The sequence below is a fragment of the Carettochelys insculpta genome, chromosome 3 (genome assembly GCF_033958435.1).
Source record: "Carettochelys insculpta isolate YL-2023 chromosome 3, ASM3395843v1, whole genome shotgun sequence".
Lineage (NCBI taxonomy): Eukaryota > Metazoa > Chordata > Testudines > Carettochelyidae > Carettochelys > Carettochelys insculpta.
In genome coordinates, this window is record NC_134139.1 from 74,851,688 (window position 1) to 74,879,266 (window position 27,579).

Genomic DNA, 27,579 nt, shown 5'->3' on the forward strand with positions numbered 1-27,579 from the left:
TGAAGATGTCTGCTGGTACTGTGCTTCATGGTCGGAGTGCCAACAACATAGCCTGCGTCCCCATCTGGGGGCTCCCCTAGTGCCGTTACCAATTATTGAAGTTCCATTTGAATGGGTTGCTAAGGACCTGGTGGGTCTGTTGGAAAAGACAACCTGGGGACACCAGTATATACTACAGCACCCGGTACCCCGAAGCAGTCCTGCTTCAAAATACAGCCTCCAGAAGCATAGCCAAGGTGTTGGTGGAATCATTTGCCCGGGTGGGCCTCCCAAAAGAAATCCTGACGGACCAATGCACACCACTTATGTCCTGATTAATGAAAGACCTATGTACCCTGCTCCACATACAGACTCTGCAGACCTTGGTCTGTCTTCCCCAGATGGATGGCCTCATAGGGAGGTTCAGTTGCACCCTTAAATAATGATTAGGAACGTCATGAGCCAGGATGGAAAAGACTGGGACATGTTACTGACCTATCTTATGTTTGCCATCTGGGAGGTTCCCCAGTCATCTACTAGGTTTTCCCCCTGTAAGTTGCTATATGGGCACCACCCTCGAGGCATCTTGGATGTAGCCAAAGAAGGCTGGGAGGAAGAGGAGAATGGGGGAAGTAGTATTGTGGAGTACGTGATGCAGATGAGGGACCAGGTAGCCCAGGTCTCCGCTCTCATGAGGAGGCACCTGGAGGAGGTCCAAGCAGCCCAGAAAATCTGTTATAATCGCCAGGCCAAGATCCAGCAATTCCAGTGCACGGATTGCATTATGGTCCTCATGCCCGCCACTGCTGCTGGCCCATGGGCAGGGCCCCATGAGGTCACTGAGCCTGTTGGAGAAGTAAACCATAAGATCCATCAACCTGGGCGTCAAAAACAAGAACAGATAAACTACATCAATCCCCTGAAGCCCTGGCAGGAGACGCTTGCATAGCTGCCCAGAAAGAGTCCAACCTCCCACCTTTCCCTGGGAGAGCTGCCTGGTTGGGGAAATCGGAGCAGCACAAGACCTTTGGAGGGGACCTGTTCCACCCCCACTTAGGACTGGCCTGGGATGAGAGTGGCTTGGTGAATGGAGACCCTTGCCTCTGGGAAGACCCAAGACAGCAAAGTGGACTCTTGTGAGTCTGAGGCGCATAAGAAACCACCAGGAAGTGCAGAACTTCTAGGGGACTGACAAAGAATCTGTTGCAATATTCGCTCATCCCTCGTTAAACGAGTACTTTATCTACAAGTACTCGCTTAAACGAGGGACACATTTACTGACCTTTTGCTCACTGGATGAGCGAACTCCCCATGCTAAGAGACTTGCCCCCAACCCACGACTCCAATCTGCCACAGCCTGGTCCCCCCGCTGACCTCCGCATGCCCCCGACTGCTGCAACTTAACCCCCACCCTCCCACCAGCCTCCGCACGACCCAACTGCCACAACTTAACCCCCCCGCCGGCCTCCGCACGCCCCCACCGCCACAACTTAAACCCCCCTGCTGGCCTCCGCACGCCCCTATCGCCACAACTTAACCCCCCCGCCGGCCTCCGCACGCCCCCACCGCCACAACTTAAACCCCCCTGCTGGCCTCCGCACGCCCCTATCGCCACAACTTAAACCCCCCTGCCGGCCTCCGCACGCCCCTATCGCCACAACTTAACCCCCCCGCCGGCCTCTGCACACCCCCATCGCCACAACTTAAACCCCCCGCCAGCCTCTGCACGCCCCCATCGCCACAACTTAACCCCCCCGCCAGCCTCCGCACACCCCCACCACCACAACTTAAACCCCCTGCCGGCCTCCACACACCCCCACCGCCACAACTTAACCCCCCCCGCCAGCCTCCGCACGCCCCCACCGCCACAACTTAAACCCCCCTGCCGGCCTCCGCACGCCCCCATCACCACAACTTAACCCCCACCCTCCCTCCAGCCTCCGCACGCCCCCATCGCCACAACTTAAACTCCCCTGCCGGCCTCCGCACGCCCCCATTGCCACAACTTAAACTCCTCTGCCGGCCTCCGCACGCCCCCATCGCCACAACTTAACCCCCCCGCCGGCCTCTGCATGCCCCCATCGCCACAACTTAACCCCGCTGCCGGCCTCTGCACGCCCCCTTCGCCACAACTTAACCACCCTGCCGGCCTCTGCACGCCCCCATCGCCACAACTTAACCCCCCCGCCAGCCTCTGCATGCCCCCCCCGCCAGCCTCTGCACACCCCCACCACCACAACTTAAACCCCCTGCCGGCCTCTGCAGGCCCCCCCCGCCACAACTTAACCCCCCCGCCAGCCTCTGCATGCCCCCACCACCACAACTTAAACCCCCCACCGGCCTCTGCATGTCCTAATTGCCGCAACTTAACCCCCCCGCCGGCCTCCGCACGCCCCCCCGCCACAACTTAACCCCCCCGCCACAACTTAACCCCCCCTGCCAGCCTCTGCATGCCCCCCCCCGCCAGCCTCTGCATGCCCCCACCACCACAACTTAAACCCCCTGCCGGCCTCCGCACGCCCCCACCGCCACAACTTAACCCCCACCCTCCCACCAGCCTCCGCACGCCCCCATCGCCACAACTTAAACTCCCCTGCCGGCCTCCGCACGCCCCCATCGCCACAACTTAACCCCCCCGCCAGCCTCTGCATGCCCCCCCCGCCAGCCTCCGCACATCCCCATCGCCACAACTTAAACCCCCTGCCGGCCTCTGCACGCCCCCACCGCCACAACTTAACCCCCCCGCCAGCCTCTGCATGCCCCCCCCGCCAGCCTCCGCACATCCCCATCGCCACAACTTAAACCCCCTGCCGGCCTCTGCACGCCCCCACCGCCACAACTTAACCCCCCCGCCAGCCTCTGCATGCCCCCACCGCCACAACTTAAACCCCCCACCGGCCTCTGCATGTCCTAATTGCCGCAACTTAACCCCCCCCGCCGGCCTCCGCACGCCCCCACCGCCACAACTTAACCCCCCCGCCACAACTTAACCTCCCCACCAGCCTCTGCATGCCCCCCCCGCCAGCCTCTGCATGCCCCCACCACCACAACTTAAACCCCCCACCGGCCTCTGCGTGTCCTAATTGCCGCAACTTAACCCCCCCGCCGGCCTCCGCACGCCCCCACCGCCACAACTTAACCCCCCCGCCCACCTCCGCACGCCCCCACTGCCACAACTTAAATCCCCCGCACGCCCCCACCACCAGCCTCCTCATGCCCCCCACCGCCACAAGTTAACCACCCCGCCGGCCTCTGCATGTCCTAACTGCCGCAACGTAACCCCCCACCTCCGGCCTCCGCATGCCCCAGCCGCTGCAACTTATTCTCTCCCCACCTCCCCCACCGGCCTCCGCACGCCCTAACTGCTACAAGTTAACTCCCCTGCCCCCGCCGGCCTCCACATGCCAACCACTGCAACTTAAACCCCACCACCACCCCCGTGCACCCAAACTGCTGAAACGTAAATCCCCCGCCTCCCTGCACATCTGAACTGCTGCAGCCTAACCCTGCTCACCCCTCAACCTAAAATGGTCGTATTTAACCCCCCGCCCCACCCAATCCACCACCATCTTTTAACTCTCCCTCCCACTCATGTCCCCAAACTGCCCCAGCCTTTAACCCCCCACAACCCCAGGTTCACTTACCTTTGAAAAGCAGCACCATCTGCTGCCATTCCGAGCACTTGGAACCAATCAGAGACTGTTACACATATCTTAATAGGAAGTTCTGGTCTGGCTATGGTCTGAAGAAGTGAGTCTGTCCCACGAAAGCTCACCTAATAAACCATTTTGCTAGTCTTTAAAGTGCTACTTGACTGCTTTTTGTTTTGATAGTGTATAGACTAGCACGGCTTCCTCTGTATTACCATATCTTAATAGGAATTTAGTGTCCCTCTTACGAGTTTTCACCTACGAGCAAAAAGTTAGGAACCAGTTGTGCTCATATAGCGAGGGATGAGTGTATCTATCCTGTTAACAGCAAATTGTGGTGTGCTTTCTTAACAGAGTTTTGAAGGCATTATTGTGTGGGAAAGTCAGGACCTTCAAGGCCTTGTTTCTAGGAATCTTCACAAGGTGATGGTTAACGATGGAGGAGGAGTTCTCAGAGTGTCCATGGTGTGTCATTTCTTCATACTACTCATGTTCCAATCATAAACAATTTTTTGGTAAATGTTTAAGATCTTTTTCTGTCTGTCCCATTTCTCTGTGGTCCCTAGGTTTCTCTATAAATGTCCAGTCAGATGATTTCAATCTAGTTCCCCCTATTGCTTTGTCAGCTTACTTCCACCTTCGGATACAGCCTTCTGGTGAACCAAGAAAATGTTGCTACTGACTGAATTAGTCCTGTTTTCCATACTGCATGCAGGGAAAAAAGTTTACCCTTCCCCTTTGTGGGCTTCAAAGATAGTGGGTCTCATTCACTGCAGCTGACTCAGACACTGCTCTTGAGCCCGTTTTTTTGCCAGTGGTGAATTCTGCCCAGTGACTGCAACTCTAAGATAATTAATTCTCTTTCCTTGTCACCATATTATGCTGGTTCACAAACCATGCTGAGCCATTCTATTTTAGCCATTTAAAGTTGAAGACTTGCGTCTTAATTTCTGTATTCTGCTCCATCTTCAAATCACACTGGAGAACTACATTTGAAAATAAATGCTACAGTTTCCAAGGCTGTCTCTGTTTTAATGGCAATAGAGCACCTGAATCCCTTTAGCATCTTTGAAAATCTCATCCTAAAATTATAATGAAAGCCTTAGTCTTTTATATGTGCAGATACTCAAAAATGTAGCATGCATTATTTTATTCTTCAGCTGTTGCATCAGAATTTGTGTGGAGGGAGGGAGGGAGCTTCAATTTTGCTGCTGACCCATTTCTCTTTTTGCATGTTCTCAATCAATCTCTAACAGACAGGGGAAGGTTCATGGCCACATGAATTCACAGAAGGTGTGGAAGGAATAGCAGGAGGCTTTATTTACACTATTCAAGGTAAAACTGCAAATCTGTAGTAGAGGACCTTTCCATGCTTAGACAATAGAAGATTTAAATGGCAACAAGGTTATTTTCAGGAGTATTGCAGTATTGCCATCCTTACGTCTGTGCTGCCTTCACAGCTGGGTGGCCGGAGAGCAGTGGCTGTTAGCTAGGTGCCCAGCTCTGAAGGCAGCATCCCAGCAGCTGCAGTGTAGGTGTCCACAATTGTGACAAAACCATATCCATGTCACCATTGTTTCCGTGCTGCTGCCTTCATAACTGTGCAGCTGGAAAGTGACAGCTGCCGTCTCAGGGGCCAGCTCTTCAGGCGACACCACAGAAGTAAGGGCAGCAATACCACATCGTGCCATCCTTCTTTCTGCGCTGTTGCTGGAGATGGGTCTGCCTTAAGAGCTGGGTTCCTGGCCAGCAGCTGCCACTCTCCAGCTGCCTAGCTCCAAAGACAGTGCTCCTGCCAGCAGCTGTGCAAGGGTAGCATTATTGCAACCCCTTTTCCCACTGCTCCCTCCCCCGCCCCCAAACAATAACCTTGCAAATCTCCCTGGATCAATTCTTTTTCTCGTCGGCACCCTTAAAACTGCAAGACCATGGCATTGCAAATTTAAATGGCTGGAATAATGACATGGATTTTAAAATCCTCTGTGAAATTGGCCATAATGGACCATGAAAATATATACACACACACACCACTGTATAGGTATATATATTCATGGTCTATTTATATGTATATGTATGACCTGCCACGCCCCCCCCCGCAACTTATTCTCTGCAATGTTTACATTTTATTATTGTAAAACTAGTGCTGCCTTTTTTTTAATTAATCTCAAAATTTCCAAGTCATAGATTTTGGCTGGACACTTACTGACAAAATAAGTATGTAAATGTGCTGCTTGTTGTGCAAGAGAAACATATACACCTGTATATAATGTACTCATGGGTGGGTGGCAGGTATCTGAGGCAGGGGAAGGAAATGCCTTCCTAAACTGCCTCATCTGGTGCCACCCATGCTCTATCAGAAGTCCCCAGGCTCCTTCCCCCAGCCTACTCTTCTGGAGGCAGACACCAGGGCAGGCAGGCTGGGGGCTGTGCCACACCCTCCTCCCAGCACTAGGGCTGGTGGCTTGGCTGCAGGAGTCTGCTGCCACACTGCTTGCTGGCTCCCTGGAGCTCCAGGGCCACGCTATCCTGGGCTGTGACCAGCAGCCCCCTTGGGGAGGGGGAGGGGGCTGGGCAGAGGCCAGTGCCCACAGCAGGGCCTCGGTGCTGGGGGTGCTTTCCTCCCTAAACCCTGGGGTCACCCATCTCCCATGTATCTACCACCCGGGGGTATTAAAAATATGTAATTCTGGCCATGTGTAATTTCTCCTCCTTCCCCTTCAGAAGGTGATGCTCTTTTACAAAGCCTTCAGACTCGCCCTGAACGCTTTGCAAACCACTTAAAAAGCCTTGAGGAAGAGGATGCATTATTGAAAGAAGAAAGCAGCGCCTATGATGACATCGTTTTTGTAGATGTTGTAGACACCTATAGAAACGTTCCAGCCAAATTGCTGAACTTTTACCGATGGTAAGCTGGAACAAAAGTTTTGTAGTTGGGATTTCCCCGGGGTTTTATTTCTGGCACCAGACAGTCCTGGATGTGCTTTATTCTGAAAACCTACACAATGTAACTGAAAGTATTCACTGCTCATTGGTGTGGTGATGGTGTTTTCATGCTAAAAGGGACAAAACCATCTCCCTCGGGCAATGAAAAGGGAGGGTGTGGGTTTTAGGACTGATCTTCTCTGGCCTGCCCCAATACCTGTAAAACAGGTTCTTCTTCGAGTGTCCCCGTGGGTGCTCCACAATAGGTGTCGGGCTCGCCCGGCGCCACAGATTGGATCTTCCAAGCAGTTTCTGCTGGACTGCGCATGCGCCGGCGTGCACCGCTCCCTTGCGCGCTCCTGGCCACGTGTGCGATCCGGTCCCCGCCAGTTCCTCTTAACCGCCGTCAGCTGCAGATGGAATCCGAACTAGGCTAAGGCCAAGTTAGCGTATTCAATGGTTTTAACTGTTTTTTCTTTAAAGTTTTCAAGTTCTTAGGCTACTGCAAGTTAGCCAGTTGTTATTTTTCAAAAAAAAACAAAAAACAACAAGCGGGACGGCATTCAGTCCAGTCCCAGTAACAAGCGGAACACCGGAGGCCAGGAGCCTAGGGCCATCAGCCCTCCTGCCGTGGCAGGCCATCGAAGAAGGGGAAAAACAGCACAGAGAAGGTGCTAAGTACCCGTTAACAACTGAAAGACTCACCAACAATGTCCTCTTCAGGATTTCAGAAATGTGAGTCCTGCCGAGAGGCAATGCCAGCGTCTGATGGGCACAGTCTATGCATAAGGTGCCTGGGGGAGTCCCATGTCACGCAGAAATGCTCCTTCTGTGCAAAACTAACAGCCAGAGCAAGGAAGGACAGGGAGATGCGGCTTAAAATGCTGCTCTTTGACAAGGCCCTCCAGCCAGATGTGCCGGAGCGGCCGCAGCAGGAGGGACCCTCCGGGGCCCATAAAAGGAAAGCCGCCTCCCTCACCCCATCAGCGCAAAAACGGAGGAAAGCCTCCCCAGCCCGATCCCTGCCGGCAGCAACAGCGAGCGGGACGGGAGGAGCGCGCAGCCCCCAGCCGCAGCAACAGCTGATTGGCGGCAGCACAGAGAGCCACGTGGAAGCGGCTCAGCCTCCGATAATCAAACAGCCGCCCCGCACCGCAGGCAGGGCGGCGGCTAATCAAGCGCCGGTACCGGCGGCACCGCAAGCAGCGGCACCGACCCCTGGGGAACCAGCGGTGCAGAGCACGCAGGCACGCAGCCTGCAGGCACCGGAGGACACCGCCCGTGCGGCACCGCCCATGAGCGTGCTGAGCATGGCGCAGACGGGGCAGAGATCCCCTACACGCCAGGGGGCGGAGTTACCTCCTCAAGGGAGGGGGAAGGCTGCACACAAAACGAGGCACCGCAGCCCCTCTCCAGACAGGGCTGCGGAGTTGCTTTCTTTCAGCCCTCCGCTTATGCTGCAGACTCCAACCAGAAGGCAGGGGTCCCCCCTAGCCTACCCGGAGCCCCCGTCTCCATTTTTACAACCAGCCTCGCCCTGGCTGGGACCACCTTCACCCTTCCTGGGGTTTGAGCTGCTGGAATACTATCCAAAATCGCTCTCTCCAGTGTCCCAGATCTCTCGACAATCTCGCTCCCCCAGACGCAGAGGTTATGCACCAAGGGAGTGTTCTAGGTCACCTTCCCAAGAACAGTGCCTATACTGCCATGGTCGCCCCTATCACACGGGGCATAGACACCACCGGCAATCTACCAGGGAAAGATCCCCACAGACGATCTCGTATCCCCGAGGGCAATTGTGAACGGGGACAGAGACTCAAGTATCTCAGGGGGGACTGGTTATGGAACCCCGAGATTTTCCCTCGCAAGCCTCTAGCGAGAGGGTGTACCATCACCAACAGGAACCGGAAGGGTCCAGAGAGGCGTACCCCAGTGGTTCCTCGCTCTCCTCCCCGGACGAGGCTACGGCCCCGAGGGACGTCCATCCTCCGGACGATCTCAAACAGTTTCAAGAGCTGTTTAAGAGGGTGGCCTTCACGCAAGGCATCCAGACAGCAGAGGTGCAAGAGAAACACCATAAGCTCCTCAAAAATCTGAGACCTCCGGCCTCCTCCAAAATAGCAATACCGCTTGATGAAGCAATCTTGGAGTCCGCCACTACGATATGGCAGACCCCTGCGACTATTCCGCCTGTCCACAAGAGAGCGGATAAGAAATACTTCGTGCCGGCGAAGGGCATGGAGTTCCTTTTCAGCCACCCACAACCAAATTCCTTGGTGGTGGAGTTGTCGCAACAAAGATCAAAGACATCTCAATTCAGGACAGGGGGAACAGACAAAGATGCCAAGAAGCTAGAGCTGTTCGGCAGAAAGGTCTACTCCTCCTCCACTCTACTGTTGCGAATGGCAAATTACGCAGCGCATTTAGTGAACCATAATTTCGACAACTACACTAGGTTAACCTCCCTCATGGACTCGCTTCCAGAGGACAAGAAACCGGTGCTCAAGGCCATCGTGCAAGAAGGCTACGCAGCCTCGAGGACGGGAGTTCAGATCGCCCTGGATGTTGCGGACACAGCAGCACATTCCACAGCTACGGCAGTGGTGATGCGAAGGGAGTCCTGGCTCCAGACTTCGGGTATACCGAGGGATCTGCAGGCAAAGATAGTCGATCTTCCTTTCGACTTGCAGAAGCTGTTTGCTGAATCAACTGACTCGGTCCTTCATTCCAGTAAAGATTCAAGAGCCACACTTAGGACCCTGGGGATTTACACCCCTCCATACAGAAAGAAAAAGTACTACCCTCAACAAAGATGGTACCAGTACCAGCAACAGCGTCCCCAGTTCCACAGGGGTTACGAGCAAGGGCGACATCAATAGCACCAGCAGTACAGAACTCCCAGGCGACGTTCACAACAGAGCCGTGCGTCCTCGGGGCAAGGCCAAAGGCCACAAGTTTGACACACAGATCCAGGGCTGCGCCATCACTACCATCGCACAAGGTCATCTAAAGCGGCTATTCCACCATCGCCTCCGATCATTCTACGACCAGTGGCAAAGGATCACCACAGACAAATGGGTGCTGGAGATCATAGCCACGGGGTACGCCATCCCCTTCCAGTCGCTCCCACCGCCACGACCTCCACGCAGGCCCCACCTCCAGGAGGCCTCCCATGTAGTGAGGCTCAAGCAGGAGGTAGACCATCTCATGCTCATAGGGGCAGTGGAAAGAGTGCCGGAGCAACTGCAAGGAAAAGGGTTCTACTCGAGGTACTTCCTCACGGAGAAAAAGACAGGAGGCTGGAGGCCCATCTTAGATCTTCGAGGCCTCAACCGGTACCTGCGCAAGCAACGCTTTCGGATGATCACAATCGCCTCCATCCTTACGGCACTGGACGATGGAGATTGGTTCGCAGCCCTCGATTTACAAGACGCGTATTTTCACATAACTATCCATCCGGCTCACCGGCGATTCCTCCGGTTCATGGTAGGCAAAGAACATTTTCAATACAAGGTCCTACCGTTTGGCCTCTCCTCGGCCCCCAGAGTCTTCACCAAGACCTTGGCAGTGGTGTCAGCCTACCTGCACAGACAGGGGGTATTTATATTCCCGTATCTGGACGACTGCCTACTCAAAGGGGCCTCGAAGGAGGAGGTACTACGCATGATACGCGTCACAGCAGGCACGTTCTCTTCGCTCGGCCTGGTTATCAATCTGGCAAAATCAAAGATAGACCCCACACAGGACATAGAGTTCATAGGGGCACGCATAAATTCTATTACAGCGAGAGTATATCTACCAGAGACTCGCTTTCGGGCCATCGGCTCCCTCGTGCAGGTCATCACCTTCAGCCCTACGGTGCCGGTCCTGACGTGCTTACAGCTGCTGGGGCACATGGCAGCGGCGATGTTCGTAGTACAGAACGCCAGGTTACACACGCGCAGCATGCAGCACTGGCTGGCGAGCGTATACAAACCGGCAGCACACACCGTTCACAGGGTGGTGTCGCCCACAACAGAGGTGCGCAAATCCCTGCAATGGTGGGTAAACCCCAAGAACTTGCTAACAGGGGTACCCTTCCACCAACCACAACTATCGGTTTTTCTTACTACAGATGCCTCCCTCATAGGGTGGGGAGCACACATGGGCGAAGAGGTGACTCAAGGGCTGTGGTCCTCCACGGAGCAGTCACTGCACATAAATATACTGGAGCTCAGAGCAGTGTTCAACGCCTGCAGACACTTTCGAGACCATATACAAGGCAAAGTCGTCGGGATCAGTACAGACAATACCTCCACCATGTTTTATATAAACCAGCAAGGAGGAGCTCGGTCCCGTGCCTTATGTGCGGAAGCAGTCCGGTTATGGAACTGGTGCATCGCCAGCAATATAATCTTGAAAGCCTCGTACTTACCAGGCGCTCACAATGTGAAGGCAGACCAGCTGAGCAGGCGTTTTGCACTCACGCACGAGTGGCAGATCCGTCCCGATCTGCTACGACCGATTTTCCACGCATGGGGTTTTCCCCAGATAGACCTGTTTGCCACTCAACACAACAAGAAGTGCCCACGATTCTGCTCCAGGGCAGGACTGGGATGGGGGTCCCTGGGGGACGCGTTCGCGATCTCGTGGATGGGCCCCCTGCTTTACGCTTTTCCTCCCACAGTGCTGATCCACAAAGTCTTGCAGAAAGCCAGGAGGGAAGGAGCCCGAATGATCCTGATAGTCCCAACGTGGGATCGACAGCAATGGTTCCCCCTACTCCTGCGCATGTCGGACCGTCCACCGATGCCTCTTTCGGTGGCGCCGGATCTGCTCACGCAAGCCCAGGGGTCCATAGTGCATCCGCACTCCCAAGGCCTGCGACTACAAGCGTGGTTAATCCATGGCTCAGCTCCCTAGAGAGCACATGCACAGAGGAAGTGCAGCAAGTCCTAGAAAGTAGCAGGAGGACTTCCACCAGGAAGACCTACAAGCAGAAATGGACTCGCTTCACGGCTTGGTGTTCTACCAAACAGCTGGCCCCCCTTTCGGTGCCTATACCTGTAATATTAGAGTATTTACTGGACCTCAAGAGAGGAGGACTCTCACTATCCTCGTTAAAGGTCCACCTTGCCGCCATTTCGGCGTTCAGACACGAGGAGGAAGGGCACACGGTGTTCGCCCATCCCATGGTTACCAGGTTCCTCAAAGGGTTGGTAAACCTATACCCTCCTCGGAAACCGCTTCCACCTTCATGGAACTTGGACCTGGTGCTTAATGCGCTAACAGGACCACCGTTCGAGCCCTTGGCCACGGTTTCCCTCCGCCTCCTTACAATAAAGACGACCTTTCTTCTCACAATTACGTCAGCTCGCAGGGTGAGCGAGCTTGCGGCAGTTATGGCAACGCCACCCTGCACTGTTTTTTCCAAGGAGGCGGTAACCATACGGCTGCATCCAGCCTTTGTTCCCAAGGTTTCTTCTGAGTTTCACATTAACGAACCTATTGTTTTACCCTCGTTTTATCCAAAGCCTCATAACTCTAACAAAGAGGCGCGCCTACACCTCCTGGACGTGAGGAGGGTGCTAGCCTTCTATGTAGACAGGACCAAGTCCTTCCGGAAAACGGATAGACTCCTAGTCTCTCTCGCTCCCAAATCGAAAGGAGAAGGTCTCTCTTCGCAGAGAATCTCGAAGCACATCATATCCTGCATAAAAATATGCTACGAACTCAAAAAGACTCCTTTATTGGCCACTCCCAGGGCTCATTCCACTAGGGCGGTGGCAGCATCAACAGCCTTTTTCAAGGGTGTTGCGCTAAAAGACATTTGCAGAGCGGCGACCTGGTCATCCTATGACACCTTTGCCAAACATTACGCCCTTCACAGGGTATTCCAAGAGGATACCCATCTCTCGACAGCGGTCCTCTCGGGGACAAGCTGCACATAATTTGATTACCCACCTCCTATCTTGGGTTACTGCTGGGTAGTCACCTAATGTGGAGCACCCACGGGGACACTCGAAGAAGAAAGAAAGGTTACTTACCGTAGTAACGGTGGTTCTTTGAGATGTGTCCCCGTGGGTGCTCCACTACCCGCCCATCCTCCCCGCTTCGGATCTCTGTTAGTGTTTTGCAGGAGCATCCGAGGCGGTTGGTCAAGGAACTGGCGGGGACCACATCGCGCACGTGGCCAGGAGCGCGCAAGGGAGCGGCGCGCGCCGGCGCATGCACGGTCCGGCAGAAACTGCTTGGAAGATCCGATCTGCGGCGTTGGGCGAGCCCGACACCTATTGTGGAGCACCCATGGGGACACATCTCGAAGAACCACCGTTACTACGGTGAGTAACCTGTCTTTCTTGCTCCACCAGCCCAGCTGTGCAAGAGAGGATTAAATCATGTCCGCAGCCTTGCCTGGGATGTTTGCTAGCAGCATGAAATCACAGACCAGTCTGAAGAGCAGCCGCTTACCAGTTGCTGTCAGCCTGGTCCCAAGTCCCACAGAAGTCAACAAAAAGTCTGGCATTGACCGACCTGGGCTTTAGGTTGGCATCAACGCTGTCAGGCCCTGAGCCCCCTGTTTGCATTGCTGCCAGTTGCTGCTGTTGCCCCAGTCAGGGGAATGGGGGAGAGCAGCAGTGGCCTGACCTCTCCGTTCCAGACCCCCACGCCCTCCTGCACCCACTTCTGCTGACTCCCCACTGCCCCCTCCCTCCCAGATGCCTCACCCCCACCCTGAGCCCTCCCAGACCATGTACCCCAAGCCCTCCACCCCTCCTGCCCAGACCATGCACCCCTCTCCAGCACCTGCTTCTGCCCCCCGACCTCTCATCCTCACTTTGACCCCTCCCTCCAGACCCCACATCCCACCCAGCCTAAATCTACACCCCAGCCTGCTCCTGAACCTCCTCCCTCTCACACCCACAACCCTTTCCTACTCCCCACCCTCAGCCTGCTCCTGCACCCCACTGTGGCCCAGATCACCCAGCCCCAGCCCACTCCTGCACCCTCCCTCCCACTCAGACCCCATAGTGAGGGCCCACTATAGTCGGGGACCACGAGTGAGGTGGTGGTGGGTGTTCTCGGTTGGCTGGTTTTTTGCTTCTCACGTGTGTGGCCACCAACTGATTTGTCTGCAGGTCAGTGGTCCCCACCCCAACTTACAGAAAACAACTCACTCCTTGGGAGAGGCGAGTACACAGAAATGTCCTTCACAATGTAGCCTGTTTTTGGAGAAATCAAGGAATAATCTCCCTCTGCTTCTTTGAGTTTCTCATTATGGTCAGCTTCTCTCTGTATAAAATTAACATATATACCTCACAGCAATGTTGAGGGTTAGCTACTGAATATTTGGGAAGTGCTCCACAGAGGGTAAGCGCCACATTATTCCTACAATTGTTCCTTGTAAACTTTCCCAGCTGCACGGCTTTGGGACCAGCTGTTCTCACACAGAATGCTAGCTGGACTGTTAGCTCTTTATACAGCTCCTGGTATTAACAGCTCTCGTGCAGTCCTCAGCCAGCGTTCATGTCCTTCTGAGGTCAGTACTGTTTCAGACAAATTCATTGTACATTAAACCCATCAGCTGTACTGGATAGCAGAAATCCTACCTCAGGTTCCATTTATACTTTGAACACTCCCATGGCAAAAATACAATAGCTGTGTGCGTTTTCTTTAGAGCTAGTGCTCAGCCCTCACCATTAGTCTGTCGGAAAAACACTTAAATGGAAGAGGGCAAATGTCTTACCTCTCCAATGAGGACTGCCGCTTTTTATGTTGCAGACAGCTTATGTCGCAGAGTTGTAATGCATTTTAAAATTACTTCCTAATAAATCACCATTTTTGTTTTGACAACAGGACAGTGGAATCAGCTAACTTTGATTTGTTGCTGAAGACTGATGATGACTGTTACATAAATTTGGAAGCTGTGTTCAACAAGATAATGCATGAAAAACTGGACAGGCCAAATATCTGGTGGGGCAAGTGAGTCTCAAGCTGATCTCGTTACTGGTGTTTCATGGATCGTTTAATTTGGCTGTTGAATGTTTTACTGCTGTGAGATTGCTGAACTTGAATTTCCTTATGGAGTCCCCTTTGTGCCCAATTCCAGTCACTAGCAAAGCTCCATAACTTTAGTCAGAGGAGTTGGCAGACACCACTGACAACCGTGCTAGAATGTACTCTTATAATAGCTAGACTCTCCCACCCCACCCCCCCAATTACTGGGCTATAACATGCATTGGGTGTCATTTATCTGTTATATATCAGAAGCAGTAGGCAATAAATTTCTGTGCAGAAATAAGGTGAAGTTAAAACTTCAAGCATGTACCAGCATACTTTTTTGAGGCCAGTAAAGCTTTTTTCCAGTAGATTTTTTTTCTGAAGCTGGGCTGTGTACGGGGGGACAAAATTGGCTTTATAGTCTGGTGCCCCGTATATTCTGCAGCTTATAAATGACAAAAGTCACAGTATTTATGGATTTTACTGCTGATCATGTTACCAGAAACATCCAGCTCCCATGCATATCTAGACCACCTACCACATCCTTTTAGTTGCCAAGAAATCCAAATTGTCCCCATCCACAAGCTAAAATGGCAGCTTCCCCACCTCCGCGGACAACTTTACAAGGCAGTTCTGCCTTGTCATCTAAAATAATCTGTGGCACATTGAAAATTGAGTTTAAAACACATACAAATTTTAACAGGGAGTGTAATTAACCCTGGGAGTGGTTTACCAACAGGTAGGGAGAATCCTGCATTACTTGAAACCTTAGACCAGGACTGGATATCTTCCTCAGATGTGTCGTAGCTCAATCAGGAGTTGCAGGTGTGGTACAGGTAGGTAAATTTCTATGGCCCATATTGCACATGAAGTCAGACTTCATGTCAGAAGTCAGCTCATGAATGGGCTCCTCTGGCTTTAATCTATGAAATGTAATATGTGATTGTATCACACGTTTTCTCTTGTTTTAATTTAAATGCTTTAAAAACACAAGTAAAAAAATTCCTAAGCTACTGCAGAATGTCCCGAGCCACAGCGTTAGTGTGCCATGGGAACCAGGGGTCTAGGCTCAGAATTTATATTCATGTTGCAGGGGTTTTGCTTATAATGGAAACTCTGCCAGCCTTTTATGAACTGCAGCCACAAGACCACATTCAGCTGTGGCATGACTTCCTTGGCTTCAGTGGGAGCATCTGGTAAATTTGGTCAAATGAGTTTTAAGGGTGGCTGCCCTGTAAAACCACTTGTGGTGTTCTTTTACAAGTTTAACTCTTTGGAGTCAAGGGTGTACAAAGCGGTGAACGTTCAGAATTTGGCCCTTTGTCATGATTAAGTTTAAAAGAAAAACAGGAGGCTTCAGAGGTATTTGATGATGCTAATTAGCAGGCCTACCTAGGAATGTTTGTCTAACCAACAAATAGAAAGCGTCTGTATCAGCTCCATAGCATAGGTCCTTTCCTTTCCTTCCTGTCCTGCTAACTGACAGGCTGAAAACCTCACACAGACTCTTTGTACAATACCACATTGTATGAACTCATTGAGATTCTCGGGACTGTCTACTCCCAGCTCAGCTTCTCCCAGTTACCCCTGTATTGAGGTCAGGAATTTGTGTATGACCAAAACCTCTTCCAAAAAGCATCCAGTCAGAATCTGAGGATTTCAAGAGATGGAGCCACCACTTCCCCTGAACTCTTGCTTCTTTTAGCCATGCTTTTCCTATGATGGTACCTAAAAACTGCAAAGACCAAAACTGTAGTCAGGCACACTACCTAATAGAATGAAAAATATTAATGAAATTAGTTTAACAGAGCCCTTGGAAAGCGAAGGCGGTGTTTGAGGTCTGGTTACTTACAAGATGCCATTCAGGAAGCAGTCTTGAAACAGGCACAATAATAAACATTAAAACCCACTACTACTCTCTGATTATACAGGTACAGTAAACTCTTTATCCGGCAGCCCAGGACCGGGAGGTTGCCAGATAATCCAATATTCTGGATAATACAGAGGTATACCTAGCAGCGCATAACACTAAAGAAAAAACAAACAAATGTATGCCAAAGTACTTTATTTTAACAGTATTATTGTACACTGTAAACTTATCCTGTATATTTGCATTTACTTTCACTATACTGTACTTATGGAAAATGTAACTAAAATTTTCTTATGGTTAAAATGCTGGTTATTTGAGAGTTCTGGATGACAGAATGCCGGGTATGAAAGAGTTTGCTGTATCTCCTCTCCACAAGTCCACGATCCAAACCATCTGGCGTTTAACAGCACAAGCTGTTAAAGCCTTACGTTACAATAATGTGACTTTGATGGGATGTGGAAATGTTAAACACAATGCAGAGATTTTGTAAACTTTCTCACCAGTGAAGCTGATGTCTTGGGGATGTCATCACATTGCAGAGGCCCCGCTGGACTGGAAGGGTGGGGCTGACTAAAGGTTACTGCCACATTGCAATTGAAAGTATGATTTTAGTATGGGCTGCTATGTCCATTCTAACATTAATAAAAATAGCAGTGAAGATATGGTGGCGTGGGATCAGCAAGCATGCTAGAGTCTTGCTTGTGGTGTTAGCCTGTGCTGCTGTATTTTTAGGGCTATTCTTAGCCACACTAGTTAGGTTAAAGCTCTGTCAGCCTGTGCCACAGTCACCCCTCTGACTGCAGCATAGCCATACCCTTGATATGGCTGGTACTTGATGCTGCTTGACAGAGCCAAAATGTCCTGTGAATTTTGAGTAGCGCAGAGGTTTCATTTCCTTATATAAGATTGTATATAACATTTTATCAATAACTGTAAATACTTGTATTAATCCCTGTAGAGACCAATACCCTGCATTTAGTATGTGGCATTCAGATTTTCTTATGGTAGCATCCATTGTGTCTGATGGATACACAGCAACCAATCATAAACAAACTGCAGTCCTGAATGCGTGATGTTTGCTTTTACCTGTACTTGCCATGGCTTAATGCCATCTAAATACACTTAAGGCTTTTTTTTGTAAAGTGTATGAAGAATCACTGCTTGATGGTAAAGAGGAAAGGTGAGTACTTTGGGGTGAATGTCAGTGCTTGTTAAACAGTGGTTGCTCACAGGGACTGGAGCCAGTGATTGTGTGGGTGATGTTGTGATAGGTTCATGCTCACCTCTGCCAAGCCATGTTAGTCTTCATTTTCTGCTGTACGGTACTGGGCATCTGCCATACTTTGCAGCTGATGTGCCAGTGGGTAATGGCTCTGCAGGCCATAAAAACTCACTTAGCTTTAGGACCCATTTCTAATTAGCAAAAGCATGACCCACTGACACAGTTATGGCAGCCGGCTGTGATTATATCTAGGCCCTGGTCCTAAAAATACTTAGTTCTTAGATAGCACTTTTCTTTAAACATTTGAAGGTGAGTAAATACCATTATTGCAGTGAGTAGGACACTGAGCTATTTTAGGGCTGAGCAGGGAAGAAAAGACCTTGGGGCTATGTTAAGTCCTTCAAGGGGTTGTATTTTGAAGGACAGGCCTGAGAGGAAATGGTGCCAGGGTGCAAGTTTGTAGGCCAAAAAAGATCACAGGTGGCTGAGTCTGTCTAGGGCTTGCTGCCAGAGCCTTAAATTGTGATTCTGTTGAGGTTTGCCTTCCAGTTGGGCCCAAGGGATGATGTAGTTAATAGGCCTCCACTGCAAGGTGGTGAGTTGTATGGGCCCATGGTGCCCAGGTGCTACCAATGTGAGGGCCCTGGAAGCCTGGCTCCACCAATGTCAGGGCTGGGTCACCCCTGCACCTCAACCCTCCCACACCCCAACTCCCTCATCCCCACCATGCAGCCAGAGTCGTCCTGCCCCCTCCCCTGGCACAACCTCACAAGGCAGGTGCAGGTGAGCAGGACTTGGACCTGCTTTGGGCACCACCAGAAAGCATACAAACTTGCTGCTTCTGATGGCAGGGTATGCTGGGAAGGGAGATCAGGAGCCTCACAATCAGAGTATGAAGGGTGGTTGGAGCCTCTTCCAGTATGTCATCATGCAGCATGGAGCAAGCCTCCCAGCCTGGTTAGATGGGCTTGTGCTAGCTGTGCCCAAGCTGGCATACCGAACATAGGTGTGTGAGTGTTGTGGCTCGGATGGTGAGCCTGTGCCACTGGAGTGCACCATCCACACAACAGCCAGACTGCTGTTTAGCTACTAGCTTGAGCTCTGTCTAGGGTATGCCGGCAGCAATTCAATGCCTGCGCTGGCTTGGGGGCTGTAGCACTGCAGTGTAGATCTTTGAGCTTGGGCTTGTGCCTGTGTCCTGGGACCACACAGTGGGAAGAGAGGGGCCTGACTGGGACTGGGAAAAGACCCTGGGGAAGGAGGTTATTTTAGTATTTTTACACTCATGACCACTGTTTGTACAATTTGTTTGGGTTTTACCATCCGTCTCCTGGGGAGAGGGTGGCCTGTCTGGAGAAGGAAACCGTGGTGATTAAAATCTGTCACTTATTTTGCTGAAAGCACTAAATGGGGGTGGCCTGCAGTGGATGCCTGGTAAGCAAGATTTTATGGAAGGGGGAAACTGAGGCACAGAGTGCTTATGTGACTTGTCAAAGGTCAAACAGCAGATTTGGGTTTCTAATCTCAACTGCTCCACTGGTCTGGTGCTCTGACAGTTCGAATTGAACACGGTGGCTCTCAAAAAGAAGGGTGACTTCTGTAATACTCAGATCCCAAATTATTGTTTTGATTTTTGCAAAATTACCTGTGTTTGAAGAATACCAAATATCCCTTTAGCTGCTTGACTCTGTCCCTGTGATTGCTTTTTTTAAGAGGACATTTGTTTGGTGTCAGTGGACCAAGGACCAGTATGTTTAACTGCTGTACTTGCTTGCTTTCTGGAGGTACCAGTTGTATTTGTCATCAGTAAAATAACAAAAAAAACGTATGGGGTAGGGATTCTGACAGAGCACCGTGGTAGTGGTGGTTTTAAACACATCTCTTGTCTGTCAATTTGTGCTTCATTTGCTGCAGTGCAGCTGCATACAAGAACTAAGGGGGGCTAGTTTTGCTTTTAGTGTGTTTACAAATACTGCTAAAGGAAATAAACAGGGCGTAATTGCCTGTTTGACATTTTAAATTAAATATTTAGGTGGTAGGCTTAATATGGTTAAGCTTCATAGTAAAATGGACTGTGAATCATATTTCAGTAAAAAGTTTTTACACTTTTTCTTTCAATTTATGACTTTGTTTGCTTAAGTTTCATTGACTAGATTGCCTGGACTATTGGAACATTTTATAAATATCTTCTTCAAAAGCTGTTTCCGTGATTATTTTGGTCTTAAGTTTCAGACTAAATTGGGCAGTTGATCGGACAGGGAAGTGGCAAGAACTGGAGTATCCCAGCCCAGCATATCCAGCCTTTGCCTGTGGGTCTGGTTATGTTATCTCCAAAGACATTGTTCAGTGGTTGGCAAGCAACTCTGAAAGACTCAAGACATACCAGGTACTTGAGGTTTTGTGTGTTTTTTACTATGCAGGTTAGGGTCTCTCACTCTCCCTACTCTCACGCAACACCCTGGATTCTGGTATTAAGTTTTTAGCTCTGACTAAGATGTAGATTTGAGAGAAATATGGGATTAGGAGTTTGAGTTCTAATCCGTCTTAAACTGGCTCCCTCTGTGGGCTTGGAAGTCACTGCAGCCATATTTGCCTTAAGGCTTGTTTCCACTACAAAATGCTGCAATTATTGGTCCAATGGTTGTTGACTTAGTGAGTCTAGTAAAGACCACCAAGTCAACTACCAATCACTCTTGCTGACTCCAGAACTCCAGCAGAACAGATAAGGAAGGGAAGTCATCATGAGATTGTGGGGTATTTTTTTCCCTGTTCACCCCTTGTGTTGTAGATCCTGCCGTAAGTAGAGCTAACCTATGTCATTTTGAGTTATGCTACTAACATAACTCAAATTATGTAGCTTAGATTGACCTGTCCTTAGTTTACTAACCTATAAAATCCACTATTTTAATACTCAGCTTCCTCAGGGATGTTGGGAGGAGTTGAAAATATTTTTAACAGAAGCTGAGAAGCAGCTACATTTAAGAAATAATGTGAAGGAAGTTAGCGATTTGCTGTTCAGTTAATGGTAACTGCATATATAGGGTGGAGAAGAAACTTTGGTTCAAAATTTCAATTACTTGGTGTATGTCTGTGTAATTATTTCCCGAGTCTTATGTTTGTTTCTAAAATGCATTTACAGGGTGAAGATGTGAGTATGGGCATTTGGATGGCAGCTATAGGGCCTAAGCGATACCAGGTGAGCAAGTCTGCAGAAATTTTGTTTTTCCTGGTAACACACCATGGATCTTAATCCAGTTTTTCTCATCTTGGATAGCATTCCTGCAGTAACCATTTTAACTGACGCATACACAATAGTCTCAAGTGGGGAATTTTTAAATCCATCCATATGAGCAATTCTATATACAAACATTTTGCTCACATCTTTTCCTATCTAATTGAAAAATAATTTCGTTTCTTGGTACACATAGAATATAAAATTTTAAATTCGCAAATTATTACTAGGTAATTTCCTTTTAATTAAATAACAAAGCAGAAATTTGAAAGTTAATTTGCAATGTAGGCTAACCTGCATAACTAACTTCTGGTGAAGAGGTTGTTTGTACTACATAGCTTGAGGCACTTGTCTTTTCCACACATAGCTTGAAGCACTTGTCTTTTCTCCTTCCAGCGGTTCTCTGATTAACATTAGTTTATTGGGCAAGAGTTTCTACTCCGTGTCTGGTTTAAAAAATAATCAGGCCTAGATCAAACTATTTGAATAGACTTCAAAGGAAAATGTAAATCACAGAATCACAGGGCTAGAAGGGACCTCAGGAGGTCATCTAGTCCAGCCCGTTTCAAGCAGGATCAACCCCTGCTAAGTCATCCGAGCCAGGACCTTGTCCAGCCAGGATTTAGAAACCTCAAGGGATGGAGAATCCACCACCTCTCTAGGCAACGCATTCCAATGTTGCACCACCCTCCTGGTGAAGTACTTTTTCCTAATATCTAACCTACACCTTTCCCTCTTCAACTTCAGACCATTACTCCTTGTTCTACCAGCTGACACCACTGAGAACAGTTTCTCACTTTCCTCTTCAGAGCTCCCCTTCAGTAAGTTGAAGGCTGCTGTTAAATCACCCCTCAGTCTTCTCTTCTGTAAACTAAACAAAACCAAATCCCTCAGCCTGTCCTTATAGGTCTTGTGCTCCAGCCCCTTAATCATTTATCATAAATCCCTCTATACATGTTCAGACCATTATGGAGTTACATGATCTGCAGTATTTCGAAGCACATGTCAGTCAGGAGCTAGCTTATGTCCTGATGCACCTGCAAGCTTACATCCTTCATTAAAACAAATTGAGACAATTTGTTGTTCTTGTCCTTATACACTTGTAATCCATTTTGACTCCTGCTAAAGGCATGGGTGGATACTTCTGGCAGCAAGTTCCATAGGTTATAAGTTTTCAGTCAGTTGTCTTTCAGTTTCATTGCATGTCACCTGTTCTTGTACTGAGATGCTAACAAGGAGCATCTATACTACCTTCTCGCTACATCCAGTACATCCTCCCTTTTAAACTTGTTTCCTGCAGTCACTTTATCATCTCATTCTCTGTTGATTTAGTGGATCTTGAATGGCTGGGCCAGACTGTTAATTGATGTGTTGTTTTTTTTTTAAAAGGGCCCAGAGATCAGGGAAGACCTTATCATTCATAAACCTTGCCCCTGCTTCACATTACACCAGAGAGATCACCTTTTCCCTTGAGAATACCAACCAGTGCAGGGATTGGGTTGATAGGAGAATCAAATTTGTGCTTTCTATAGCTATTTTACATACACTGGTTTAATACAGTGTTTTGTACTTTTTAACTAAGTACCCCGAGCTCGCCTGTAGGTTGTTCTTTTTGTTCTCAGTAGTTTTAACTAATTTAGTTGAGAAACCAACCAGCATGTTTTGTTTTAAACAACCCCCCAATTCATCTATAGACACTAGCCCCTTTAACCAATCATGTTTTTCATCTTTAGTTGCCTCTCATGCAATAGTTTGTCTGTAGCAGTGGCCAGGCTTGGAAAGGGGGTGGTTAAGGGTAATTGTTGCACTCTCCAACTAGAAAGACCTAAAATTTTACTCAAACTGTTGAGATCAGAAGCTGTCAGTGGGATTTTGGATTTGTCTGGATAAGGAAACTCATTGACATAACTGCTGCTGTTGATACTAGAAGTTTCTCTGTCTCCAGCAACCTTAGTTCTAAATGATCAAGAACTTTAGTTAGGCACTTAAGTTAAATAGAAGCTGGCTGCCCTGTTAAATAACTGCTTTTGTACCAACTCCAGAGCAACTGCAAATCTGTTTTCCTTCTCCTGAAGAGTGTTTGTTTTAAAATGCCACTTTACACATTATCTAGGCATGTAGGCTGTGAACTGAATGACCATTTGATTAATGCCTAGATCTGTGGTGTTCAATATGCTCACTGTTCACCATATGCAGAGAATACAGGGTGCCCCCTGGCTGCTCCACCACATAGTGGGACAAGTGCCTGGCAGCAGGAGCGGAGGTGACTCCTCTGGCCCTGACACGCTTCAGTCCTGGGGCAGCTCCAGTGAATAACTGGGGGAGGTTGTGGTGATCCATTACATGTGTTTTGGACACCTCTCACCTAGATTAAAACACTGACTATGCCTACAGTAGAAGCATCTGTCAACAGGCAAACCTCAACAGAACCTCTATCAACAGATTGCATCTACACACAACTTGCTCTGTTGACAGAACTGCCAGGCTGCACTGCCGTCTGGTGCCAGAAGTGTCACCGCTTCTGTTGACATTGCTCTGTCAACGCATTGTTATCCCTCAAAAATTTGAGGCTAATACTGTCAAGGCAAAGGCAGAGTTCTGTTGGCAGAATGCCCCTTCTGTTGACAAAATTCTCTAATGTAGACCCAGCCTCAGGCTTGTGACAAGACACAGTAAGACCCTTGCAGAGTTTTATTTAGGTATGCACTGCCTCTGGCATATTGTGTCCCATGCCCCAGAAGTACTGATTTGACAGCAACTGCATTTAGTGAAAAGTGTTCCTTTTCAAAAAAGAAAAAAAATCCAATGAAATCATTGTCTTTAACAGGACAGCCTGTGGTTGTGTGAGAAGACATGTGAAACAGGAATGCTGTCTTCCCCTCAATATTCCCCACAGGAACTAACAGAGCTCTGGAAAGTGAAGGAATGGTGTGGAGATCCTTGTAGATGCGAGGAAAGATGATAAAGCCTTTGAACTACAACAGTCAGGCCTATGGACATGTCATCTGTAATGTAATGTTTGCCTTTTGACAAAAACAGACTGATGCTGTCTAGAGTAGCATTTTCATACAGTAGGTGTTAGACAAAACCAAATGTTTGAGAGTCTGTCATAAAAAAGGAAAGCACTTGTAATTAATGCACATGAATTCCAACTAGCTTGTTTGAAATCGAGCTCTACTTGTGGTGTTTACATTGACTTGACATCTCTTGAGATGGAAGAGGGCCGTAGCACGGAGAATCAGCAGGTGCAAGGTTCCATGCCTGTAATTCATAACCCTAAGCTGCAAACTGTGGGAAGAGTGGGATGTAAATAGGGTACTAGCGCATACAGGGTTAAGAATTTATTTATCTGTTACACTTCTTCAGTGATTTGGATGAGATTATGGTGCAAAAATAAACTTTGCTTATACCAAATCAATCTACAACAAATACTATAATCCAATTCGGAGGGATTTGCATCTTTTAGCTAACTCTGATTATCTAGAAAAAGTTTTAAAAAAAGTAAGACATTTGAGCAACATGACAATTATATGGAATATCTGTTTAAACTGCATAGCTCTACAATATGCTAACACATTATTTTAAATAAATCCTCCAGTTCGGCAGCTTAGTCTTAACTGTGATGTTTTTTTCCTATAGATGTGTATAAATAGGATACAGCGACAAGGAGATCAGAATACAACCCCGTCCTACTTTCTGGAAAAGACACTAAAATTTTCCACACACCATTCTAGGTACCTCTACAGGTACAGATGTGTTGCATTAGTTCTGTTCTTTTTCTCAAAGGAGTCCACAAGTATTCCTCAAGCTTTGCTTTCAGGGACAGAGAAAAATCATTTAAGTGCTGTTGTCCTTAGGGCAGCTATATCTCATAGCTAATACAAATAAATGAATGTCATAGATTACATGGTCTTAGTAAAAGAAGTGTGTATGTAGCGGGGCTGTTTGAGTCTTCTGTAGAAACGCATTCTCACCAAAAAAGTAGCACAAAACATGAAGAAAACCACATGCTATTTCATTTAATCTGGGGATTTAAAAACACGTACCTCTACCAAATGTAACTGAATAGGTACTGTTTATTGAAAATATACATTTGTGAGTTAGAAACATTTCAAGTAGCCGTCTTCTAAGGAAATCCATGTTGTTTCACATTTAAATATAATTTAACAAATGTTGCCATTTGTCCCTGGATATAGATGCTTTCTTAGCATAGCCATGGGCTGAACAGCACCGTGCAACGTCAGAAGAGGAGCCCAATTTTTAAAAAGCTACCATCGTACCAATATAGAATCTCCATTTTCTACAGAGTAAAACTGCAAGGGCTTCAGGTCATTTTCTAATTCAATCTCTTTGCCTTCCATCTAGCCGGGGGGGCGGGGGCAGGAAAAAAAAAAGAGAGTCAGATTCCTTTGAAATATACACATTTTAGGCAAGGCTTTGCTACTAGGCCACTAACCCCCAACACATCTTTTAAATCCAAGGCTCAAAAAATAGCCTTAGAGTGAACTCTATTTCATATAATAATGTGTGTACAGCATAACTAATTACTTTAGTTTTAAACTTACTTTAAAACTTTCGTAAGATAATTTCAGTTCTGAACCAGGGATTTTAAGTAAACGATACAGCAATCCTTTGACCTTCTGAATAGTCATAGAATCTGTCAAGAAAAAAATCACTATGAAAATGGTAGTAGCCCTGTTAAGCTGTAGCTTTACAAATAAAAAGCAGTCCTGTAGCACCTTAGAGAATAACAAATGTGTTAGTTCATAAGCTTGTGTGGGTAAAATCCACTTCATCAGATGGAAAAGGAAAAACCAGAGTTTATAGAGGGTAGGGTTGGGGGAAAATCAACTATTTAATGCAGGAACCTGATTACATAATTGCAGCCTAGCAGCGTTTAAGTTTTACCAGATCAAATATAGTTTTATTTCTGATTAATTCCAACTTCTTCAGAAAACTAGACAAATAACTTGTTAATGTGCTGCTACTTACAAACATTTTTATACAATATACCAAATTAAGAGTTGTATAGCTTTGATTTTTTTTCCCTTCATGTTTAAGTAACCTGAGATACAATCTAGTTTTCACACATGCCACTCATACTTCGGTTTGTGACGTTTCTTTGGCAACTGTTGCTTTCCCAGCACAGAAAAATGAATGTCATTTTGGAACAATTAATGTGTTTTAGGATTTAATCACATTAATTAGTTCCCAACAAACAGCTAGTAGTGTTACAGATTGGTTCATAATGTAAAGTGGCAACAAGGTGTTATTTTTGTAAAGGATTTTCAAGCTTAGTTTGTACGAGAGACCTTATTGTGTGTGTTTGGTACACAGACACTGGATATCTTTTTTAAAAAAATTCTTTGTAGCTTTATCTGAAGGCACAGCAATAGGTCAGTTATTTCTGTAATATTGCACAATGTACTTACTTTTTCTATCAACCATTTTTGTAAATTCTGTATCTGATTTTATGCAACCTGTAATAAATTATTTTTTAATGAAAACTGAATAATTTTCCTTATAGATCAAATTCAGACACGTCTCAGTCAATAGATATTTAGTATGTATGTGTGTAGTTATTAAAGCACTAAGGAATGAACTGTTAGGTCAGTAAAATTGAGAGCCCCGAGTGGATGTGAAGTCATTTAGGCAAGAGAATACTCCAGTCCAGACATAACTAAGTGTTCTGAGAAAAATGTTCATTAATGTCTGGCCTGCTTCTGCAGAATCTCATGTCATTATAACAGGGAAGACAGGAATTTAATCTAAACGGGCAAGGAAAAAAAAGAGCTGATGTCCAAGTCAGACTTAGGGTTTCTTGTTAGCTATGAACTTTCCAAAGGATGCAGCTGAAATCTTGCTGAGGAGTGATTTTTTGGTAAGTATTTAAATGACAGAACACCATCCTCCACTAAAAAGAAACTAATTTGGGCTACAGTGATATCTCAAAGAAAATCTTATGCTATTGTGTAGTAAGGGCATTTATATATCATTTCCTACAACAAAACTCTTCCTTCAACACCTGAGGTTTGACTCTAGTGGTTACAAACAAATCTGAGGACAACCCAGTATTAGTTGTACTTCCATAAGTACTAGTTTTTTCAAAATATACAAGATTTCTCAAATGTAGAGAGGTGGGTTGTCAACGCTTCCGTCAGTTGTTTCAAGCATGATTCAATCAATGTAAATTCATTAAATCTTCTGGTATGCAGCTGTTAACTAGGAATTGGACTCTGAATATAAAACTTAGTTTCCACATTGACTTTGAACCAGTAATGTTGAGGTGAAAAGTTCCATATCAACTCCACCCAAAACTAGCATCAGCTAGCAATTGTAAACCTATAGCCAACACAAGGGCTTGAACAATAAGTATATTTTCCAAACAACATAGCTGGTTCACTACTGCTTCAGAATGGGTGGGGCACCACAGCTGTAAAACAGAACAAACAAGTTGGTTTTTCTGTGGCACGTCATGGGCTGTGCAGGTGCATACTGAAGCTGCTGCCTCTGGATTTCATCAGGAAAGGGAGCATTTAAAAAGACCCTAAAGCAACTGTGATTGCATTGAAACAACTAACATTTCTCTTCTTACCTGGTAATTTCTTCTCAATGGGTTTCTGCTCAGGTTTGTCAGGACATTTAATTGTCAAAGCTTTAAAGGAGAGAGAGAGAGAGAGAGAGAGAGTCACAATGAGCCATGTAACTGAAGTTTGATTGCAAG

At 47.8% G+C, this 27,579-nt stretch overlaps 2 protein-coding genes across 9 annotated transcripts in view; one reads left to right on the forward strand and one right to left on the reverse strand.

Moving 5' to 3' along the window:
* Positions 1–24,747, forward strand: part of B3GALNT2 (beta-1,3-N-acetylgalactosaminyltransferase 2) — a 58,062-nt gene extending 33,315 nt beyond the window's left edge. Inside the window, exons 6-12 of one of the 6 annotated variants that reach the window (XM_074990135.1) lie at positions 3,984–4,094; positions 4,886–4,964; positions 6,351–6,534; positions 14,388–14,513; positions 19,850–20,009; positions 20,763–20,819; positions 24,495–24,747. In XM_074990135.1, coding sequence (XP_074846236.1) covers positions 3,984–4,094; positions 4,886–4,964; positions 6,351–6,534; positions 14,388–14,513; positions 19,850–20,009; positions 20,763–20,819; positions 24,495–24,734 — 957 coding nt within the window. In that variant the 3' untranslated portion in view covers positions 24,735–24,747. Of the gene's footprint in view, positions 1–3,983; positions 4,095–4,885; positions 4,965–6,350; positions 6,535–14,387; positions 14,514–15,270; positions 15,368–19,849; positions 20,010–20,762; positions 20,820–23,682; positions 24,004–24,494 lie in introns of those variants that run through there. The other 5 variants (XM_074990137.1, XM_074990136.1, XM_074990139.1 and 2 more) reach the window with 5 other exon arrangements.
* Positions 24,748–25,077: 330 nt separating this feature from the next.
* TBCE (tubulin folding cofactor E) overlaps positions 25,078–27,579 on the reverse strand; it is a 54,183-nt gene continuing 51,681 nt past the window's right edge. For all 3 annotated transcript variants that reach the window (XM_074990142.1, XM_074990143.1, XM_074990141.1), the window contains 3 exons: positions 27,451–27,510; positions 25,421–25,512; positions 25,078–25,216 (listed from right to left, as the gene is read on the reverse strand). In XM_074990142.1, the coding sequence (XP_074846243.1) occupies positions 25,124–25,216; positions 25,421–25,512; positions 27,451–27,510 (245 nt within the window). In that variant the 3' untranslated portion in view covers positions 25,078–25,123. The remainder of the gene's footprint in view (positions 25,217–25,420; positions 25,513–27,450; positions 27,511–27,579) is intronic.